Here is an 18,815-nt window from a genome sequence, read left to right on the forward strand (position 1 = left end):
TTTTCATTTGCGCTAAGCAAATTAAATATTAAATCATTAGAAATGTCGATTTCCTTTTCTATCGTTTTTTTTTCATTACAATTTTGCTGGCTAGTTCTAGATTTTTTTCAACATAGTATAGCTTTTTTATTAACCGAAGAGTTAGCGCTACTGGTTATATCGAAAATATATCGTCGTTTTTGTAATTTTTTAAATTTAAAAACTGCAGTTAACTTGTTTTGTAATTTTTGAGCAAACAATAGTACAATATTACTTAGTTAAATAAAAACTTTATAATTATAATTATTTTAGCTACTTTTCGAGCAGAACTACCTGCGGCATTTTTTCCCCACCTCTAGAAACTGATTTAGTGACATCCCTAAAGGCCTTCGTTGGATTTCGTGTTTGTACTGGAAATTGATTGTTTATTCTTGATTTCTGCCGGTATTTGTGAATTCTCGCCATGTCGGTGGTGATAGAAACCACACTGGGCGACCTGACCGTCGACCTATTCACCAGCGAGCGACCCATCGCCTGCCTGAACTTCCTGAAGCTGTGCCGGCTGAAGTACTACAACTTCAATCTCTTTCACACGGTGCAGCAGGGCTTCATCGCCCAAACCGGCGATCCCAGTGGCGCCGGAGACGGCGGCTCCTCCATTTGGGGAGTGGTGGAAGGCATGCACAAGCGCTTTTTCGAAGCCGAGTACCTGCCGAGGATTCACCACTCCAGCGCCGGAATGCTATCGCTGGTCAGTGCCGGAAAGAATCTGGTGGGCTCGCAGTTCTTCTTCACGCTGGGCGAGAACCTTTCCTCGCTGGATGGGAGCCACTGCGTAATCGGTGAGGTGGTGGAGGGTCACGAGGTGCTGCGCAAGCTGAACGATGCCATTGTGGACGAGAACTTCCGCCCGTACCAGGACATTCGCATCACGCACACAGTGGTGCTCGAGGATCCCTTTCCCAATCCCCGCGGCCTTCAGGCTCCCAGTCGTTCGCCGTCACCCAGTGCGGAGCGTCTGAAGAACGGACGCATAGCTGCCGACGAGGACATCGACGACACGGATGGCATGACCATGGAGGAGCTGCAGGAAATGATGGCCGAACGGGAGGCCAAGGCGCGAGCCACAATCCTTGAGATTGTCGGCGATCTGCCGGATGCGGACATGGCCCCGCCAGAAAACGTTCTGTTCGTGTGCAAGCTCAATCCGGTTACCACCGACGATGATCTGGAGATCATCTTCAGCCGCTTCGGCGTGGTCAAAGGATGCGAAGTGATTCGCGACCGCAAGACAGGCGACTCCCTGCAGTATGCCTTTGTGGAATTCGAGGATCAGAAATCTTGCGAGGCTGCTTATTTTAAAATGGACAATGTTTTAATCGACGATCGACGCATCCATGTGGACTTCTCTCAGTCCGTTTCGAAGGTCACCTGGCGGGGCAAAGGACGAGGCATAGTGGGTGACGAAGACAAGCTGGACTTTGACAATTTGCGGGACAACAACGACCGCAGAAAACCCAACAACGGCCGGGGCAGAAAAGAGGATAGAGATCCCAAGAGGACGGAGGATGCTAGAAGCCGGTTGGGCTCTGCAGAACGAAGAAAGGCAAGGGAGCAGCGTCACCAGGAGCAGAGCAACCGAGATGATCGCAAGAATGTGCGAAGACGCTCACGATCGAGGGAGCAAAAAGATCGACGACGCTCTAGGTCTAGACATTCCGACAATGGCAAAGCCAGGGAGAACTTTGATCGAAATCGTTTTAATGACAGAGAGAGGAATCGCAACGAGAGAAGACCTTCAAGGTCCAGGGATCTGCCGCAAAGAATTCGTTCTAGGTCAAGGGACCGAGCAGAAAGAAGGCGTTCTAGATCTAGAGATCAAACAGATAGGAGACGATCTAGGTCAAGGGAGCCAAACGAAAGGAGGCGTTCTAGGCCAAGAGATCAAGTCGAAAGAAAGCGCTCTAGGTCCAGAGATCGCTATGATAGCAGGCGGGTCAACTCGCCGCAAGACAGAAAGCGCCACGAAAATGGAGGTGCTCCTTATAAAGAAACAGTCAAGAACAATAAGAGATCCCCGGAACGAAGGTAAGTGTCCTAAAAGACTTAAATGTTTGCCAGTCCCAAAGCTCACACATTAATCTGTTTACAGACGGCAATCGAGGGATCGGGATGAAAAGAAGAAAAGTCCCGAACGGAAGCGAAAAAATTCAGTGGAAAAGAGCAAAAAACAAGATAAAAAGAAATCTAAACGTGCACCTAGCACTAGTTCAGACACCAGCGAAAGTTCCTCGGAATCCGAGAGCGATTCGGACTCCACATCCTCAGAAAGTTCCGAGGACAGCTCATCATCGGACGAGCGCAGCAAGCGCAAGAAAAGCAAGAAATCCAAGCAGAAGTCCAAGTCGAAAAGTAGTCACAAGTCCAAAAAGAAACATAGGAAATAAAGATAAACGACATTCTTGATCAGAACAAAACGATCTTGACTAAAGCTAAAGAATTTATATAGTTCTATTTGTTTCGGGCCTGGACCTCGGATTCTAGTGCCGCCATCGCAGCTCCACCGCAGCAGCCTTCAGTGTTCTTTTCGCCGCGTCGCCTGCGTGGCTTCTCGATGACTGCATCGGGATTGAAGACCACATTGTCCAGCCGCGTCGTCTCCGGCGTTATTCTTAGTTCTGTAAGTAGTATATTCCAAATTTAAGTTTGGAGCGCGTGTTTATGTAATGCTCATGCTCCCACTGACCGTAAACACCCTCCTCCTTCTTCTCGGCCTGGATCACATTTGTGCGCAGCTCCAAGTCCACATCCTGCGCCAGTTTGATCATCTGCAAGTTTCATTTTTATAAAAAACATAGTAGAAACCCATAAGTATTAACAAACCTTCTGAATCTCATCCTCGTTGGTTTCGCTGCGATTCTGGAGGAAAGATTCGTTGATTTTGAGTCGTCCTGCCGCCAGAGCATTGGCATCTCCTTGGAACACGTATTGCCGTGTGCGATGAAGCTTCTTGAAAGCAGTTAGCACCTGCAAGCGAAAGGTATTACCTATTTATTTACTTTTTTTTGTTTTATTTTACCTGGCGCCGCAAGTTGGACATTTTTGTATAGTAACAGCTGATAAGGACGAGGTTGCCAGACTGAGAATGTTTTATTGCTGCAACTTATTGGCAATATTTATGAAGTACAAACTAAAACTTAGTTAGTAATAGGATTATTATTTAAATATAAATAAATATAAAATTTAGGCGGAAAACTAAATAAATAAAATAATAATCCTATTACAAACTTACGTGGCTCTACGTTTGCTCACACTTACGTTTTCTGGCACTACGTCTAGTGTTCCATAGGGGTTGGATTCAAAAGTATTTTCATAGAGTAGCGATACCTGCGATATATCGGGTAAAAAAATATTCGATATTTATTTTTATTTAAAAATATCGATGTATTGACACCTTGATACATTTTTCACATCTCTACACTCAATATTTTTTAACGCTTCGGTCGCAAATCGGCGCGGAGAAACTATAGAAAACTAACTAAACTAGTGGCAAGTGCAAAACGGGACGGAACGAAATGCGGCAGCAAATAGTTAACTAAATTGATCACAATTACCGTGCGAAATCAAGTAGTGTGGGCGCCACGAAGCTCTTAATTCAGGATACAAGCCCCCTGGAGCGTTTTATTTAGAGGAACTTGAGGGCTGCCCATAGGAATTCCCCAGGCCTGGCGACTGTCAAAAAATATATGTGTTAAATTTTTAAGTGAAGCGTGATTTAGAAAGAAACGAGGAAAACTGGCTGCCAGCGACAAACTGTCCACTTTTTATGTGGGCATGGACGAGGAGGAGGAGGAGGAGGTCACGGATCTGAAGCTGCAGTTGTTCCACAATACAGTACGCGAGCACATTGTAAGTGTATTCCCTAATTTCTGATGCCTTCATCCCCTTTCCACCCAACTTCCCACCCCACTGGCCGAACCGAAAACAACAACAAATCAGGGCGCAGCTGCCTTTTGTTGTTCCTATTGTTATGGTTCTAACTGTACATGTGGCTGCGGGGTAAAATGCGTGCGACTTCTGAAATTACACACACTGCCTTCTGATAAACACAAATCATAAGCACGTCCAAGGAAATTTATTTGTTTATGGTCTCTCTTATCGGTTTCGGTTTACACTAGTCAGCATTTTCGGCGCCTGCGTTTGGGTTTTGTATATAGGTATGTAATGCATATAGGTATATTTATTGGGGGAGGAAGTGGCGGCGGTAGCGACCACTCTCTTCTTTTCTTGCACTTTCTATTCGGGCTGCGAAAATTATCACGCAGACACACGAAAAGATAGCCACACGGACACCTGTTGTTAATCAGAAAGTTTAAACAAAATCGAAGATTCGACGGTTCGATACTTGGTAAAATCGGTAATAATGGATAATAAATGTTGAGGGAGAAAGATTGATTATTGCAATTTACAGTATCCGGTTGAGAAATTCGTTTAATTAGTTTGATTGATCTAAATTCTTAAGGGATATAATACTTTTATTATTAATAATATTCTTATTAAATTGTATTTTAACTTCATTAATCGTTTAGATGTGGTGTATAACGTTTCAACGATCTAATGGGCACTCATTCGGCATATTTTAAATCTACCAATGAAATCTTCTATTCGTTTTTATCAAATCTTGGCAAATAAAGTGTATTTATAATCAGGAATGATGTATATAAAGATTTGTAGAAATTCAATATTAAACTTCACTTTCCTTAAACTTCCTATTTCCATATGTAAATATATACTATTCTGCAAGGTACAACACTTAACTTTATTTATTTTAAGGGTCTCAATTACCCTTTTCGATTCTTGGTAAAGTAAATGTATTGATTTGCTATTACGAAAATGAAAGGTTCCCAAAAGACAAAAGAATCGATAAGATAACCAATAAACTCCATTTAATTAATACCAATTCCCATTAGTTACACTACAGTCAGAAAAGTTCAGATGCCAGAACTTAGAGCGCAAATCAAAATTAAACGCTTGAATCAAGAAAGGCAACAACAGCAAAAGCAACAAGTGAAAGTGTTTCACTCGAGCCCCTATTTATAGAAATTTTGGGGCGTGTAATAACAGAAACCAGAGATTTATGTATACAACAACAGACCGAACCACATAAATACACATGTTTATTGTATTGCGCAAAGCTTTAATTTCCTTTTGTGAAAATTTCGGTAAATAGCCCACATTTGCAGACTAGATTTCAAGTGCACGGCTAGTGGTCACGACTTTGTTCCGTCTGGGACTTTGAAAGTGTCTGCTGTCGTGACCAGCTGTTGGATTTTGTTTAAACAATAGCAGACGAGGCGTTAAATACATTTGAAATGGTTGAAATAAACTTGCATAGATACAATACCCATGCAGGTTGTTTTTTATGCTTCTGATGACTTTTACCTCTATAAATACACATTTCTTGTATGAAGAAACATTGTGGATGGGTCTGTAGTTCAGGTTCTACCTGGTCCAGGAAGTGGAAACCGGTTTTTGTCAGTGGTTCTTGTTGCATCGCGCTGCCGAAAATTGAATAATTCGTCGCCGAATGTGGGTCAAACTCCCGAGTACGTGACGTTTGGGACCCGCCCAATGCGAATCCAAATAATATATAAATACAAACTAGCCAAAGCTCTCATAAATAATTCAGGAATCAAAGGCCAAAACCGAATTGAAACCACTAAATGCAGGCAAGGGAGATTAGAAAATACCACCTAAAAATTAGAACTGGTTGTGTAACACTAGACTATTAGATATTTTGAAACTAATGGTAAGGAGACATTCTGTTTCAGAAACAGACTTAAGTAACCGAAGCCATGTTGATACCTCTGTAGATGCAGTACCCACATTTTCCAACGCTCCCATTACAGAAAAACAGTTCACTTGAGGTAATTAAAACAATTGGGACAACTCATACATAACTGGCGTCTGAAGTGTTTTTTCTTCGAACTCGGAGTTTTAGCTTTCGAGAAGGGATAACATTCAGTGTTTTCATGTGCATAAGATTACGACATACCAAATGTGTGAGTAATGTAGTAATTTTAGGTTAAATATGATTAATTTAATAAAGTTGGAATGCAAAATATGTTATAAGCCACCTGCAGAATACCATGTATACCCCTTATCGATACAACTATTGGGTATAGAAAAAGTATAAATACTTCGTAGCCCATTCACCGGCAAAGTTGTCTACAAAACAAGCCAAAACCCGTCCGACTGGCCATCCTCCCTCCCCCTTTTGACCACGATGTCGCCGTTTTCGCCTGCTTCTGGCTGCATTTTGGGCGTTGCTGCTATTTTTAGCCAATTCGTCGTCGACATTCAATGGGCGTGCTGGTTCCCCCTCGAGTTCATGTCAAGTCATTGACTCTGGCTGCTCGCCTACGATCGCATTGCAGCTAATTCCGAGCCAAGAGATCGTTTAGTTTGGCCCAACCCAAATCCCAAACGCAATCGTTTGGAGCGTGACAAATGCGTCTTGTTGCAGAGTGCACTTGCACGTTTACCCGGCTGACAAGCACTAAACCAAGCTTGAAGATCGCTGGTTCAATCTGTATTCATTCAGGGGAATGCCTGATGTTCGTACATAGTATAAGTGTACTGCGGGAAATATGCTCATATCACTTGGTATTCGTCGCCTACGTGTTCCAAGTTTAACACGTCACAGTCTACGAAGTACAGTGCGTTTCATAACCATACAGTTTAGTATATGAGTAATGTGAAGTCAAGATTATTTTTATACTATCTTACAAAAACCTGAGTTCAGAAACTACTGCTGTTCAAAACATTTTAAGGTTTTTTAACCACTTCAACAACTTTATGACACGTTGAAACCTTTTAAACCGTCTTTGCAGTTAGTTTCCCTATGACCTTATAGTTTTGCCTTCAAGTGTATCTAAATTTTTCCATGATCTACACTCGATTTCTATAAATAAACAACGCACTCTGTTGATAGCAAGCGATCTACGTCTCTCTATTTAATTTTTAATATTTGACCATATTTTTTGTCGGCTGGCAAAGAAAACTGTTCAAATATTAACTGTAAAATATGTAGAGCTTTAAGAAGGCCACTTAAAATGGCAAGATGAAAGATTGGAGTCCTAAAATGCGAATGCCGCGAGTAATTAAATATAATTCGATTTAATTTATCTGATCAAACGCAGGCAGAAAGAAGTTAATTGAAATTCGCGTTGTATAACGCTAAAGAGTATCTCACAGATACAAGTGAAAATATCTCGAATAACAAACAAAGAATAACTAAACAATGCAGGGACGTGAGTATAAATTAATTGTTTTTTGCTCTCAGCGAAATTTTTACGTTTTTCGCCAGCTAGAACATGAAAAGTATCTTTCGCTAATGATTTATTTGTGTGCCTAGACTCGTATCTATTTAGGCTTTGTTTTGTTTTCGATTTTCGTATACCCCACAATAGCGCAAATATGACGTGTGCCATATGATTGACATCTATTTCGTTGTCATAAATATAGATGACCAAAAGTTTGGTGGGTCCAATGTTTGGAAAATCGCCGATCCAGATTCAGATTTCATTCAACAATCAAGCTTACGGATAATCACATAGTGCTCGAAGTGCTGACTTTCATTGGGCTTTAAATGACCGCTATCGGTCGATTTCTTATCAAATGTTTCGGGTTTTGTCGTCAGTTACTGATAAGCTTTCTTTTCTGACCTTTGAACGCAGACGAAAAAGCTATTCGGTCTTAATTGGCGGTCATAATTAATCATCGATTACCCTTTGTTTATGGTGATATAGGGTTGTAACGCTGGAAAAACATGAGTACCTATTTGGCCTCCTACTTGAACAGGCATGATCTTAATTGGATAAGAACTTGTTAGAACCTATTTTAAAAATACATTCAACCGGAAATTGAAAACATATGTACCCTTGCCGTCTACAGAGAATAGTTTCAAATCATGGTGCCAATATTGTTGAAGATAAGACCCTGAAACCCTTGAAATCCCAGACTTTGAAACTTGACTGAATCATGTATGTATATCAGTGTCAATAATTAATCTATATACTTAGCTAGATTAATAAAGATTTTTCCTAAATTAACACCTCTGAAAATGTTTTTGGCTACTGTGCACACAGTTGGCGGCAACCCGATTCTGAAATATTTATAAAACAAAACAAAAGAAATGCGTGGGCGTCTATGTTTACTTTTTGACATTTGTTCAAGCACAAGTGAACGTAGGGAAATGTGTTATGAAACCCACAATAAAATAAAACAATGCATCAGTTGACTAAAATTATATGCGTCTAGTTTCCCAAGAGGAAGCTAAGTAAAACAATACTAAAAAGTTGTAGGAAAAGAAATAAATAAATGTAGTTAAGCAACTAAATGGGTAATCCCCGAGAAATATGCAGGTGTGCTCTTCAACATAAAGATTGCATCTCAGATAAATTAAAACGAGAAGCTTGTTCGTTACTAACTTGAATTGTTTTATGGTTCTTTTCAGATTTTTCTGCTACTGATCATCTTGCTGTACTTCAGCTCTTATGTGGTTGTATCACGTTTTCGGCGGCGCGACCGTGACGATCTCTATTCGAATGACGAGGACGAGGTGCTGGTCTATCGGATAAGGTAAGGCATTCAGTGGTCAACAACCTGTGCCGCTAATTGCCGAGTCACTCGAGTTGCATTCCCAGTAATAAATGTTTCTTTTTGCATTATTTCTACCCAACCCCACAGCTTTTGGCTTTGCACATTCACACTGGCCGTTGCCGAAGGGGCTGCCATGCTGCTGCCCGTTTCCATCGCCAGCAACGAGGTGCTGCTCTTGTATCCCAACAGCTACTATGTGAAGTGGCTCAACAGTTCGCTTATACAGGGTGAGTGTTAAGGAAAGGGAAGGTCAATCCATAATATCAAGAACATTGTTTATGTCTATGTTTCCTGCAGTCTGATTGCAGCCATAAATCATACGTTTTACAATTGAACATCATAAATATTCTTGATAATAACTATGACTATTTTCCCCTTTAACTCTACCTACCAATGAAACCCTACTAATATATATATTTTTTCGCTTTTACAGGCCTCTGGAATCATGTATTTCTCTTCTCCAATCTGTCACTGTTCATCTTTCTGCCATTCGTCTACTTGTTCTCGGAATCCACGGGGTTCGTGGGTCACAAAAAGGGCATTCTGCCGCGCGTCTATGAAACCTTTACAGTATTCATGCTGATGGCCGTTATTGTCCTGGTACTAACCGCTGTCTTAAGTGCAGTCTTTGGCATTGAAAAGTTTCAATTCTTTTGGTTTCTAAGTGAGTGTATATTATCATATTCCACGGGTGCGGAAGAGGTCAATATCAATGTCAATTGCGATTCCGCGCCCGTGACAAGCCCATCCCTCACTTGGGATTGGTTCTACCGAACAATGCATTTATAATTTCCGTTCTTCACGCTTCACAGATTTAGGCAGTGTTCACCTGCCATTCCTTTATTCGTGTGTCTCTTTTCTGGGCGTGATGCTTATGCTGAGTGAGTATAATATGATTAAATAAACTAATTACAACTAAACTTCGGCTTCCAACTGCTTGATGTACTTGTCAATGTAGGCCAGCTGGTTGGGATTATGCTCACGTGCCTTGGCCACCATCTCTTCGAACTTGTCGTCTTGTTTTAGGCACTTGTAGGCATTGGCCTGGTATAGCCAGGCACGTAGATTTGTCTTCTGCAGCTTCTCCAGCACGTACTGGCAGTCCTGAAGGGCGCGTTTGTAGTTTCGGAGCCTAAAAGATTGAAGTAGTGTAGTGATAGCAATTTATAATAGTTAGGGAACGATATTTCCTATGTAGAATTAATTAATTCCATCCCAACTTACTTGATATAGCACAAGGCGCGATTGTTATATGTAATAGCGCTATCTTTGATCTTTATTATCGCCTTGCCATAGTGTAGAACTGCCTTCTCGTACTTTTGGTTACGAAACGCTTCGTTTCCCTGGCTGAAAAAAGGGTTTACTAAATGGTAATTTGAAGGAGGCCATTTTCCTTACGTTCTCTGGACCTCTGCCTCGTATTCGGCCTTGGCACGAGCCTCTGCTCGATCATTTGCATCTTTCTCCACCTGCTCCATGAAGGTCTGCTGGTTCATGGCCTTGGCCTGCTTCTCATTGTCCTCCTCCATAGATTTCCTATTAATCACAGTGCGATTTTCGCGAACTTTAAGACGCACCTTATCGACATCCAAGTTGTCAAAGTTGACCTTTTCTTTGGGCTTGCCATCTGCTCGTTTGGCCGCCTCTGAATCGTCGGTAGGTGATTCGTTATTCAATATGCTATCGATCTTCGCAAGAGTAGCCTCGAAGTCGGCAAAGTCATCCGCGTCATTGCCGTTCAAATTGCAGCTCTTTAGAGTCGCCTTAAGCTCGGCTACGTCTTTACCTTCCTCACTAGCCATTTTAGGGTTTTGAAAGGAGCAAATATAGTTCAGTACTGACTTGACGAACTGTGTTTTGACTGCTCAGATCAGAAGGAAAGTTCTAGGGTTTCTGGGATGTCATAGAAACCGAGTTTATGTTTACTACACAATGAGAAACACTTATTAAATTAAAAAACGATAATGCTAAGCTCTCATACAGTTGTTAGTTCTTAATGTAAACAAATTGTAATGTAAGAAATAAGTTCCACCTATATCGTCAGCTTAGTAACCAGGACAACCCTCTTGTTTGCTTTGCAGTTTGCACCCCCTACGGCTTTGTGCGTCTGTTTGGCGTTGTTAACCAGGTTCTGGTTCGACCCATGCTGCTGCGCGACGTCAACGAGGAGTTCAGCGCCTTCTACATGGAGGAGGCGAGTGTGAAGCGAAAACTGGCCCACATCGAGCTGCACAACGTGAGCATCTCGGATGCCGCCAACGGTGGTCGCCTGGGCAATGGCATTGGAAACGGACGTGGACGCACCTTCTACCCCCAGCCGCTCCTGCAGCAGTCGCAGGCCCATCTCTACCAGCGCAAGGCGATGGCCAGCGACGTGGGTGAGCTCAACGATAGACTGAGAGAACTGGACTCCGAGCGCAAGGAACTTGACAAGATGCGCAAATCGAGCACTTTCCAACGCACTTTCGTCTATCCGCTGGCCATGCTGCTGCTGCTGTTTTGCACAGGAGTCACCATCTTACTGGTGGTGCAGAACACTCTGGAGCTGCTAATAGGCATCAAGGCGCTCCCACTAAGCACCAGGGTATGTTTGATTGAACTTAGAGCGATTGTAATGAATAATTAATCAAGTTCTTATATTTATTTAGCAATTTACCCTGGGCATCTCATCGCTCTCGAAGCTGGGACCCTTTGGCGCCGGCCTGGAAGTGTGTCTAATCTTTTACTTGGGCGCCACCTCGGTGGTGGGCTTCTACAGCATGCCCTTCATGCGGAACGTCTGTCCCAAGCGACGCCAGACCTCGCTGCCACAGCTGATGCTAAACTGTGGCTTCATGCTGGTTTTGTCCTCGGCGCTGCCGCTTCTCAGCAGAATCATAGGTAGGCGGCAGCATGCTACTAATGAGTTTCATATATTTTAAATCCCACATTGTCCTTCCCTTTTCAGGCATAACAAACTTTGACCTGCTGGGCGACTTTGGGGCCATCGAGTGGCTGGGAAACTTCCAGATTGTGCTGTTCTACAATTTGGTCTTTGGAACCACCACGGCCCTCTGTCTGGCCAACAAGTTCACGGCCACGGTGCGACGGGAGCTGAGAGCCCGGTTAGTGGAGAACTATGTGCTCTTTACTAACTACATGAGCTTCATCAACTGATATTGGCGCAAGCGACACGACAATGCGTTCTGCGCACACCGCCACATGGTGCAACGCCTTGTCGAGTCGCCGCTGAAGAGCCTAACTAGTTTCTATACCAAGTATCGTAATCTTAGTCGTAAGCGCATTCGCAATACCACCGCTAGTCGCAAGGCAAACGAAATGAACTGTTGAGGAATAAGCAAAACATGGGAGATGGGCAGCTGAACCTATATAATATACCTTTACATATGTTATATGATCACGTATAGTTGTGCAGAACTGATACTAATATTTAAATGTTGCGCTGTTAACTGTTGTGCTTAATTGTTGTACTTTACACAGAGTCCTCGCCTCGAAGGGGACCCGCATATCACCTTTCGCCAGTTTATAGAGGTCTTCGGCACTCGCGTACCAAGCTATATGTATTTGCAGAATTCTCGCCCATATTTAACGTGTAAATAGAGAATGTTATAGTGCAACATGAGCCACAGTCAACCGTTTGCAATAGTCGTAGGCTAGAGTTTCGTGTATTTTACTCAACTTCTTGTCGTTCACAGTCAAGTGTTGAATTCCATTTCATCCATGTTTTTCGCTATTTATAAATGTATTTTTGAGTTATTTATATAAGATTTTAACAATGTTCCTTAAGTAGCGCATCGACTGAGGCGCCTATCATTTCATTTTAATGCATACTCAAATCTGTAACCCAATATTCACACAATACACACTTACAAGCGTCTAAAACTTATGTGATAAAATATAATAAACAAAGCATTTTACTAAATTAACCGACATGTCATGGCTTTTTAATTACGCGCTAAAGCTTATCTACTCTTTTATTCAAGGTTTCCCTTTCCGTTTCTCTTTTATTTCAGCCTGACTTCGCTATTTCTGTTGGCTTGATGGCCATTTTGCTCTTAGGATGTGCTGCGGTTTAAAGCGCAACTACCTATGATAATGCTGTGATTTAATGACTTTATTTAAAAGAATAATGATGCTATAGGGATAAATAAAGAATTTAGAGGTATTTGTTGCGGGTTAACAATAATAATCATAAGAAAGGTTGTGGAAAAGAATTGGTTTAAAAAAGTAATTCATTTTTACTAATATGTTTAGCATTTAAATTTTATTTTTCACCGCCAAATTTAATTGCGATAACTCACCACCCTAGTAATGAATTGGACGATATTTTGGCGGGGTAGAAACTATCGATATGTTGAAATCGATACATTTAGCAAGACCGTTTGGTTTGTTTTTGGTATTTTTGAAAAAATAAAAATTAGTATATTTCTGACAGCGCACGGTGGCATTTTCGGTGGCGTCTTATTGTCGAATTATTTGCTTTTAATTGAATTAAACATAGGATTATCACGATGCTGAGCCGCAAGCGCCGGGCGAGCAGCATCTCCAGCCGGCAGGACGAGGATCCGCTGCAGCTGGACGACTCCACGCCGGAGCAGTCGCCGGTGCAGCAGACGACGACACAATCGGCGCGAAAAAAGCGCCGCCTCGATCCCACTGAACTCTGCCAGCAGTTGTACGATTCTATCAGGAATATCAAGAAGGAGGATGGATCCATGCTGTGTGACACCTTCATTCGGGCTCCCAAGCGCCGTCAGGAGCCCTCCTACTATGACGTGGTGGTCAATCCCATCGATCTGCTCAAGGTGCAGCAGAAGCTGAAAACTGACTCGTACGACGACCTGGACGATCTGATGGCCGACCTGGAGCTGCTCATTGGGAATGCTAAGGCCTTCTACAAGCCGGACAGCTGCGAGCACCAGGATGCCGTCGCCCTGTGGCAGCACATCCAGACGCAGAGGCAGCGCATCATGGAGGCCAACGGCTTGGCGGAGGAGGAGCCGCGTGCCAGACGTATGTCGCGGCAGGTACGCCGCATGACCAGCAGCACGGAACCGGGCGGAGATGGAGCGGCTGATGACGAGTACAACCAGTACGAGGAGCTCTTTGCCTCCATTATGACCGCCACCGATCCTGCGGGCGATCGGGCCATGCACCGCATGTTCCAACTGCTGCCCTCGAAGAAGATCTACCCCGACTACTATGATGTCATTGAGCATCCCATTGATCTGCGCCTGATTGCGACCAAAATTCAAATGAACGCCTACTCCTCGCTGGTGGAGATGGAGCGGGATCTGCTGCAGATGACCAAGAACGCGTGTCTGTTCAACGAGCCAGGGTCTCAGATATACAAGGACGCCAAGGCCCTAAAACGAATCTTTACGCAGCGGCGTATCGAGTTGGAGACAGGCAAGGGCAAGTTGGCCAAACGGGTCAAGAGTCTATCCAGCGCGGCGATTGCTGGTGAGGATTTCGATTAGGAAAAATATTTATTTTTGTATTTATCTTTTAACATTACCTTTTTCAGCTCTAAAAGAAGAGGTGGACAGCTCCGACGACGAGGAGACAAGCAAAAAGGGGGAAGGGCCCATGTGGGCATTGTTCGATCACCTGTACAACGCACCAGGAACTTCAGAACATCCAGGGGTCACTGGACCTCCATTGGGCAACTCGCTTTGGAAACTGCCAGTTCGTCGATTTCATCCCGAATATTTTGAGCTGATAAAACGACCCATATCCATGAGCCAGATACACACGAAGCTGAAAAAGGGCGACTATGCCAACATCAGTGATCTCACCGCCGACCTTTATCTCATGCTGGACAATGCCAAAAAGGCGTTTCCGCCCTCCCATCGTACGCACAAAGATGCTCTGAAAATGCTTAAACTAATGAATGCCAAGCTGGTGGAGGAGTCCCTGGAGGAGGGTAGCGATCTTGATGACGAAGACACGGAGGATATGGACGCAGAGGTATTTGCGACCAGCTCGCAGCCGGAAAGGCGTAAACCGGGCAGACCGCGTGTTAACTCCAATTCGAACTCGAATGCTTCCCACACGCCAAACAACTCGAATTCACCGAAATCCAATCGTATTGCCATCAATGCAGCAATTAAAAAGAAAATTCTGAGCATACAGAAATATCTGGTGGACTACTCTTTGGGCAACCGTCGGCCAATCGAGATGTTTATGGAGAAGCCACCGCGAAAGATTTATCCGGACTACTACGATATCATTCAGAATCCCATTGACATGAACACCATTGAGCACAACATCCGCACCGATCGCTATGCCGCTGTGGAGGATGTGGTGTCCGACTATAGGCTAATGTTCTCCAACTGTCGGCAGTATAATGAGGAAGGCTCTAACATATACGAGGATGCCAACATCCTGGAACGAGCCCTGAACGAAAAGCTTAAGGAGTTTCCTGGTCTGTCGGATGTCAAGAAACCCCAGCAGAAGTACAGCAAGGTGGGCAGGAAACTAAAGACCGCTCTGATCACGGAGCGCTTGTGGCAGTTTTACGAATCAGTAAAGGAGTACCAGGAGCCCAAGGGCAAAAGGCAGCTATCACTCATCTTTACGAAATTGCCGTCGAAGAACGAGTATCCGGACTACTATGACATCATTAAGGAGCCGATTGATATGGATCGAATTGCTCAGAAACTGAAACAGGGCGCTTACGAAAGCTTAGACGACTTGGCTGCAGATTTCCTCCTAATGCTGGAAAATGCCTGCAAGTACAACGAACCGGACTCGCAGATCTACAAAGACGCACTGGTGCTACAGCAATTAACGCTGCAGCTGAAGCAACAACTGCGCACCGAGCGCGACTCACTTCCAGATGTTCCGCTGGCTGTTCAGGAGCTGTTTCTTTCTCTGTTCACCACTCTTTATAATCACCAGGACGAGGAGGGTCGTTGCTACTCGGACTCCCTGGCTGAACTGCCTGAGTACGATGAGATAGGTGAAGGTCCTAAGGTGCGCGGCATTTCACTGGATCTGGTGAAGCGAAGGCTGGACAAAGGAGCTTACAAGCGACTTGATATATACCAGGAGGATATATTTGCCTGCTTGGAGCGAGCAAGAAAGTTGTCGCGTACAGATTCAGATATTTTTCAGGTGGGTAACCGAATAATCTTTTGTAAATAGAGATTGATGAACAATCATCAAACTTATTCTTTCAGGACTCCATCGAGTTGCAGACTTACTTTATCCGCAAGCGCGACGAGTTATGCAAGGACACCCTTAGCTCACCAGCTCTAAGCTTTACCCTTGAGCGTCTCCTGGCTGATGTGGAGGTGAATCGTCAGCAAAAGTTGCAGCAGGAGGAGCAGGACCAAGAACAGGACAAAGAAAAAGACGAGTTTAACGCCGCCAAGGGCGAAAGCATGACAATAAACCAGCAGGTATTTTCCCCCGGCGATTACGTGTATGTGCAAATGCCAGAAAACAAGATTCCCTCGATATGCTGCATTGAGCGCCTGTGGACGTCGCCCACCAACGAGAAGCTAATGCAGGCTTCGATATTCGTGCGGCCACACGAAACGTATCATGTGACCACTCGCAAGTTCCTCGAGAAAGAGGTGTTTAAGAGCAGCCTTTCACAGACTATTTCGATGGACAAGGTGCTGGGCATGTGCTATGTGATGAACATAAGGGATTACATAAAAATGCGCCCGGAAAACCTACCCGAAAAAGATGTCTTTGTTTGCGAGTCTCGCTACAACATCCAGGGTCGTTGTTTCAAGAAGCTCAAGAACTGGCCGCCGGTACGTGAAGGCAGCTCCGTGAAATTCGTCCCGCGTGAGCAGCCATTGGAGCTAAAGCGTGTGATGTCCGTCTTTAAGGAGCGCTTGGAGAAGCACAAAGGAGAATTGGAGGAGCTCAAGCTCCAAGAGACGATGGTCGAGAAGGAGAAACCAAATGTGTCTTGCGATCCGCCGCCAAATGCTGAGAGTAGCAGCACATACTATCAGCAGTACAATACAATCTGCAGTGGGGCAATCAAAACTGGAGACTTTGTATACGTGGCCACGCAAACCGGAAAGCAGTCGGTGGCCCAGGTGCAGCAGATTTGGGAGCAGAATGGAAAATCCTACTTTAAAGGTCCATGGCTGCTGCCTCCCAGCGAAACGACTCCCGGATTGGGCAAGCAATTCTTCCGCCAGGAACTGCTGCTAAGCACCGTCGAAGAGGTTAGTCCTGTGGTGGGCATCGTGGGTAGATGTGCCGTCCTCGAGTACGCCGAATTTATCAGCTCCCGGCCCACGGAAATACAAGAGAGCGATGTGTACATTTGTGAGTCCGTCTACGATGAGCTGAAGAAGGCTCTCCGCAAGTTAGTTGCCGGAAACATGCGAAAGTTCCAGCACAGTCCTGCCGTCACCGAGGATGAGATCTTCTACTTTAAGACGCCCATAAAGCCCTCCAAGGATGTTAAAAATGAGTTAAATGAGCTCGGGATGCTGGAGGATTCGATGGATGGCGATACCCCCTCTCTAAGCTCAGACATTGCGGCCATGTCCTCGCCGGCTCCTTCGGTGAACTCCACGCCACTGACCTCCAAAGTTAAGGCCGCCAAATCGGCCAAAAAATGTCTTACCGGCTACATTCTTTACTCCAGTGAAGTCCGAAAAGGTAAGATACGATTTTGTTTACTTTGTAGAGTGTGTGTGAATTAATTTAAAATTTTTTGATTAAAGGCATTTGCCAGAGCAATCCGGACGCCACCTTCGGCGACATTTCCCGCATGGTGGGCACCGAGTGGAAGAATCTCCCTTCCAGCGTCAAGCAGAGCTGGGAGGATCGGGCCAGCCGGCAGAACGAGGAGACGGCGGCCTTGCGCCGCGAGATGGACGACGCCCAGAACAGCGCCAGTCCCTCGCCTCAAGTGGCGCAGGAGACGTTTGGTCAGGTGCTCACCTTTGAGTGTCAGTGGGACAAGTGTGACTTTCAGTTTGAGGAGCTGGGCGACTGCACGGAACATTGCATGTCCGATGCCACCGGGCACATTCAGAGGCATCCACAAGCGGGCGTGGAGATGGAGTATGTCTGCCTCTGGCGCAACTGCCCGCGGATTAAGAAGTCCACCCAGGCCTTCCCCAATGTTCTGCGCCTCATCAAGCACGTGCGCGAAGTGCATCTTAGCAAGTGCGGCAAGTCAATAGCGTTGGCAGACCGCAGCAAGAATTTTGTGTCGCGTCGCCAGAAACATGCGCAACTGGCAACAACGGTGCCGATCCCGCCCAGCCTTGCGCAATCGCCGCGTGCTCCCAGCAATCTCGAGGCAGTCCAGCTGCAGCAGCAACAACAACAGCAGAACGTGCACCAACTGCAGCAGCTGCAACAGCAACAGCAAACGATCGTCCTGGGACCACCGCCTGAGCCGCTGTTCGTCACCGTGCCACCGCGCACCACTCGCGTCATCCACTCGGAGGCGTACATCAAGTACATCGAGAGCCTGCAGACGGGCAGCCACCTGAACGTGGCCACCTGCAACAACAACTGGCGGCGGGCCCTGACGCACGTCACTCCGGCACAAGTGGTGGCCAAGGCGCCGCTACCCGAGCAATGGATCGGACCGAATCTTCGCGACCAGGGCAACGTGGTGCAGGCACTGTGCCACCTGCGCAACTTCATGGTCGACGATGTACTCCAAATACGGCGAAGCTGCAACTAGCCAAACGTAATCCTCTAAGCCCAAAGCGTTTCGAGTTCCATGTTAATATACAACAAAAACAATAATAACCCATGTTTCTATCAATTGGGCAGGGTTTTCGCTTTTCGAATTGCCAATAAATTATGTTAAGGCCTAGTTAATGTTTACAGACTCGCATTTGTTTGTTAATATAGTTAAGTTAATCAATTCAGTTTGATAGCCATTAACAAGTAAATAAGATCTTTAAACGCAATCCCAAGCTCTAAGACATACAAATATTATATTTGTCTGTTTGTGGCACACCATTTAAGTATTAATAATTCCAGATCGTTTATTCCCGTTCAATGTCGCATAACCGCCCCTGTGTTCGCATACATATGTTGTTTGTTATCAGTTTCTCATGGCGGTGACGTCATGGCAACGCTAGGTCTCGTTTATTTTTCGTGGGTTTTGTTTTGCTCCTCCGATACGACAACAAACCGGTTCCCATGCATAGAGTCACCCAGTTATTTTG

The 18,815-nt window shown here is 44.8% G+C and overlaps 5 protein-coding genes across 8 annotated transcripts; 3 read left to right on the forward strand and 2 right to left on the reverse strand.

The window, feature by feature from the left end:
* The first annotated feature begins 342 nt into the window (after positions 1–342).
* LOC108011489 (peptidyl-prolyl cis-trans isomerase sig-7) lies at positions 343–2,479 on the forward strand. The gene is made up of 2 exons (XM_017076638.4): positions 343–2,067; positions 2,132–2,479. The coding sequence occupies exons 1-2, from the start codon at positions 443–445 to the stop codon at positions 2,424–2,426; spliced, it is 1,920 nt and encodes a 639-aa protein (XP_016932127.4). The 5' UTR covers positions 343–442; the 3' UTR covers positions 2,427–2,479.
* Positions 2,424–3,204, reverse strand: LOC108011490 (complex III assembly factor LYRM7). The gene is made up of 4 exons (XM_017076639.4): positions 3,059–3,204; positions 2,863–3,006; positions 2,726–2,807; positions 2,424–2,657 (listed from the first exon to the last, which is right to left on the reverse strand). The coding sequence occupies exons 1-4, from the start codon at positions 3,077–3,079 to the stop codon at positions 2,491–2,493; spliced, it is 414 nt and encodes a 137-aa protein (XP_016932128.3). The 5' UTR covers positions 3,080–3,204; the 3' UTR covers positions 2,424–2,490.
* A 247-nt stretch (positions 3,205–3,451) lies between these two features.
* On the forward strand, positions 3,452–12,804 carry lili (LMBR1-like protein). 4 transcript variants are annotated; one of them, XM_065865712.2, is made up of 9 exons: positions 3,452–3,888; positions 8,498–8,622; positions 8,731–8,870; positions 9,077–9,307; positions 9,456–9,524; positions 10,725–11,227; positions 11,292–11,523; positions 11,591–11,747; positions 12,627–12,804. In XM_065865712.2, the coding sequence occupies exons 1-9, from the start codon at positions 3,814–3,816 to the stop codon at positions 12,682–12,684; spliced, it is 1,590 nt and encodes a 529-aa protein (XP_065721784.2). In that variant the 5' UTR covers positions 3,452–3,813; the 3' UTR covers positions 12,685–12,804. The 4 variants fall into 4 exon arrangements, with proteins under 4 accessions (XP_065721784.2, XP_036673969.2, XP_065721785.1 ...); XM_036818074.3 differs by having other exon boundaries at positions 12,657–12,804; XM_070995306.1 differs by lacking the exon at positions 3,452–3,888 and adding an exon at positions 8,385–8,405.
* Positions 9,449–10,639, reverse strand: LOC108011535 (tetratricopeptide repeat protein 12). The gene is made up of 3 exons (XM_017076701.4): positions 10,042–10,639; positions 9,868–9,990; positions 9,449–9,775 (listed from the first exon to the last, which is right to left on the reverse strand). The coding sequence occupies exons 1-3, from the start codon at positions 10,443–10,445 to the stop codon at positions 9,559–9,561; spliced, it is 744 nt and encodes a 247-aa protein (XP_016932190.4). The 5' UTR covers positions 10,446–10,639; the 3' UTR covers positions 9,449–9,558.
* A 265-nt stretch (positions 12,805–13,069) lies between the features above and the next one.
* Positions 13,070–18,390, forward strand: polybromo (protein). Its single transcript, XM_017076629.4, has 4 exons — positions 13,070–14,106; positions 14,171–15,762; positions 15,828–17,280; positions 17,346–18,390. The coding sequence occupies exons 1-4, from the start codon at positions 13,155–13,157 to the stop codon at positions 18,320–18,322; spliced, it is 4,974 nt and encodes a 1,657-aa protein (XP_016932118.4). The 5' UTR covers positions 13,070–13,154; the 3' UTR covers positions 18,323–18,390.
* The last annotated feature ends 425 nt before the right edge of the window (positions 18,391–18,815 follow it).

The sequence above is a fragment of the Drosophila suzukii genome, chromosome 3 (assembly GCF_043229965.1).
Source record: "Drosophila suzukii chromosome 3, CBGP_Dsuzu_IsoJpt1.0, whole genome shotgun sequence".
Classification (NCBI taxonomy): domain Eukaryota; kingdom Metazoa; phylum Arthropoda; class Insecta; order Diptera; family Drosophilidae; genus Drosophila; species Drosophila suzukii.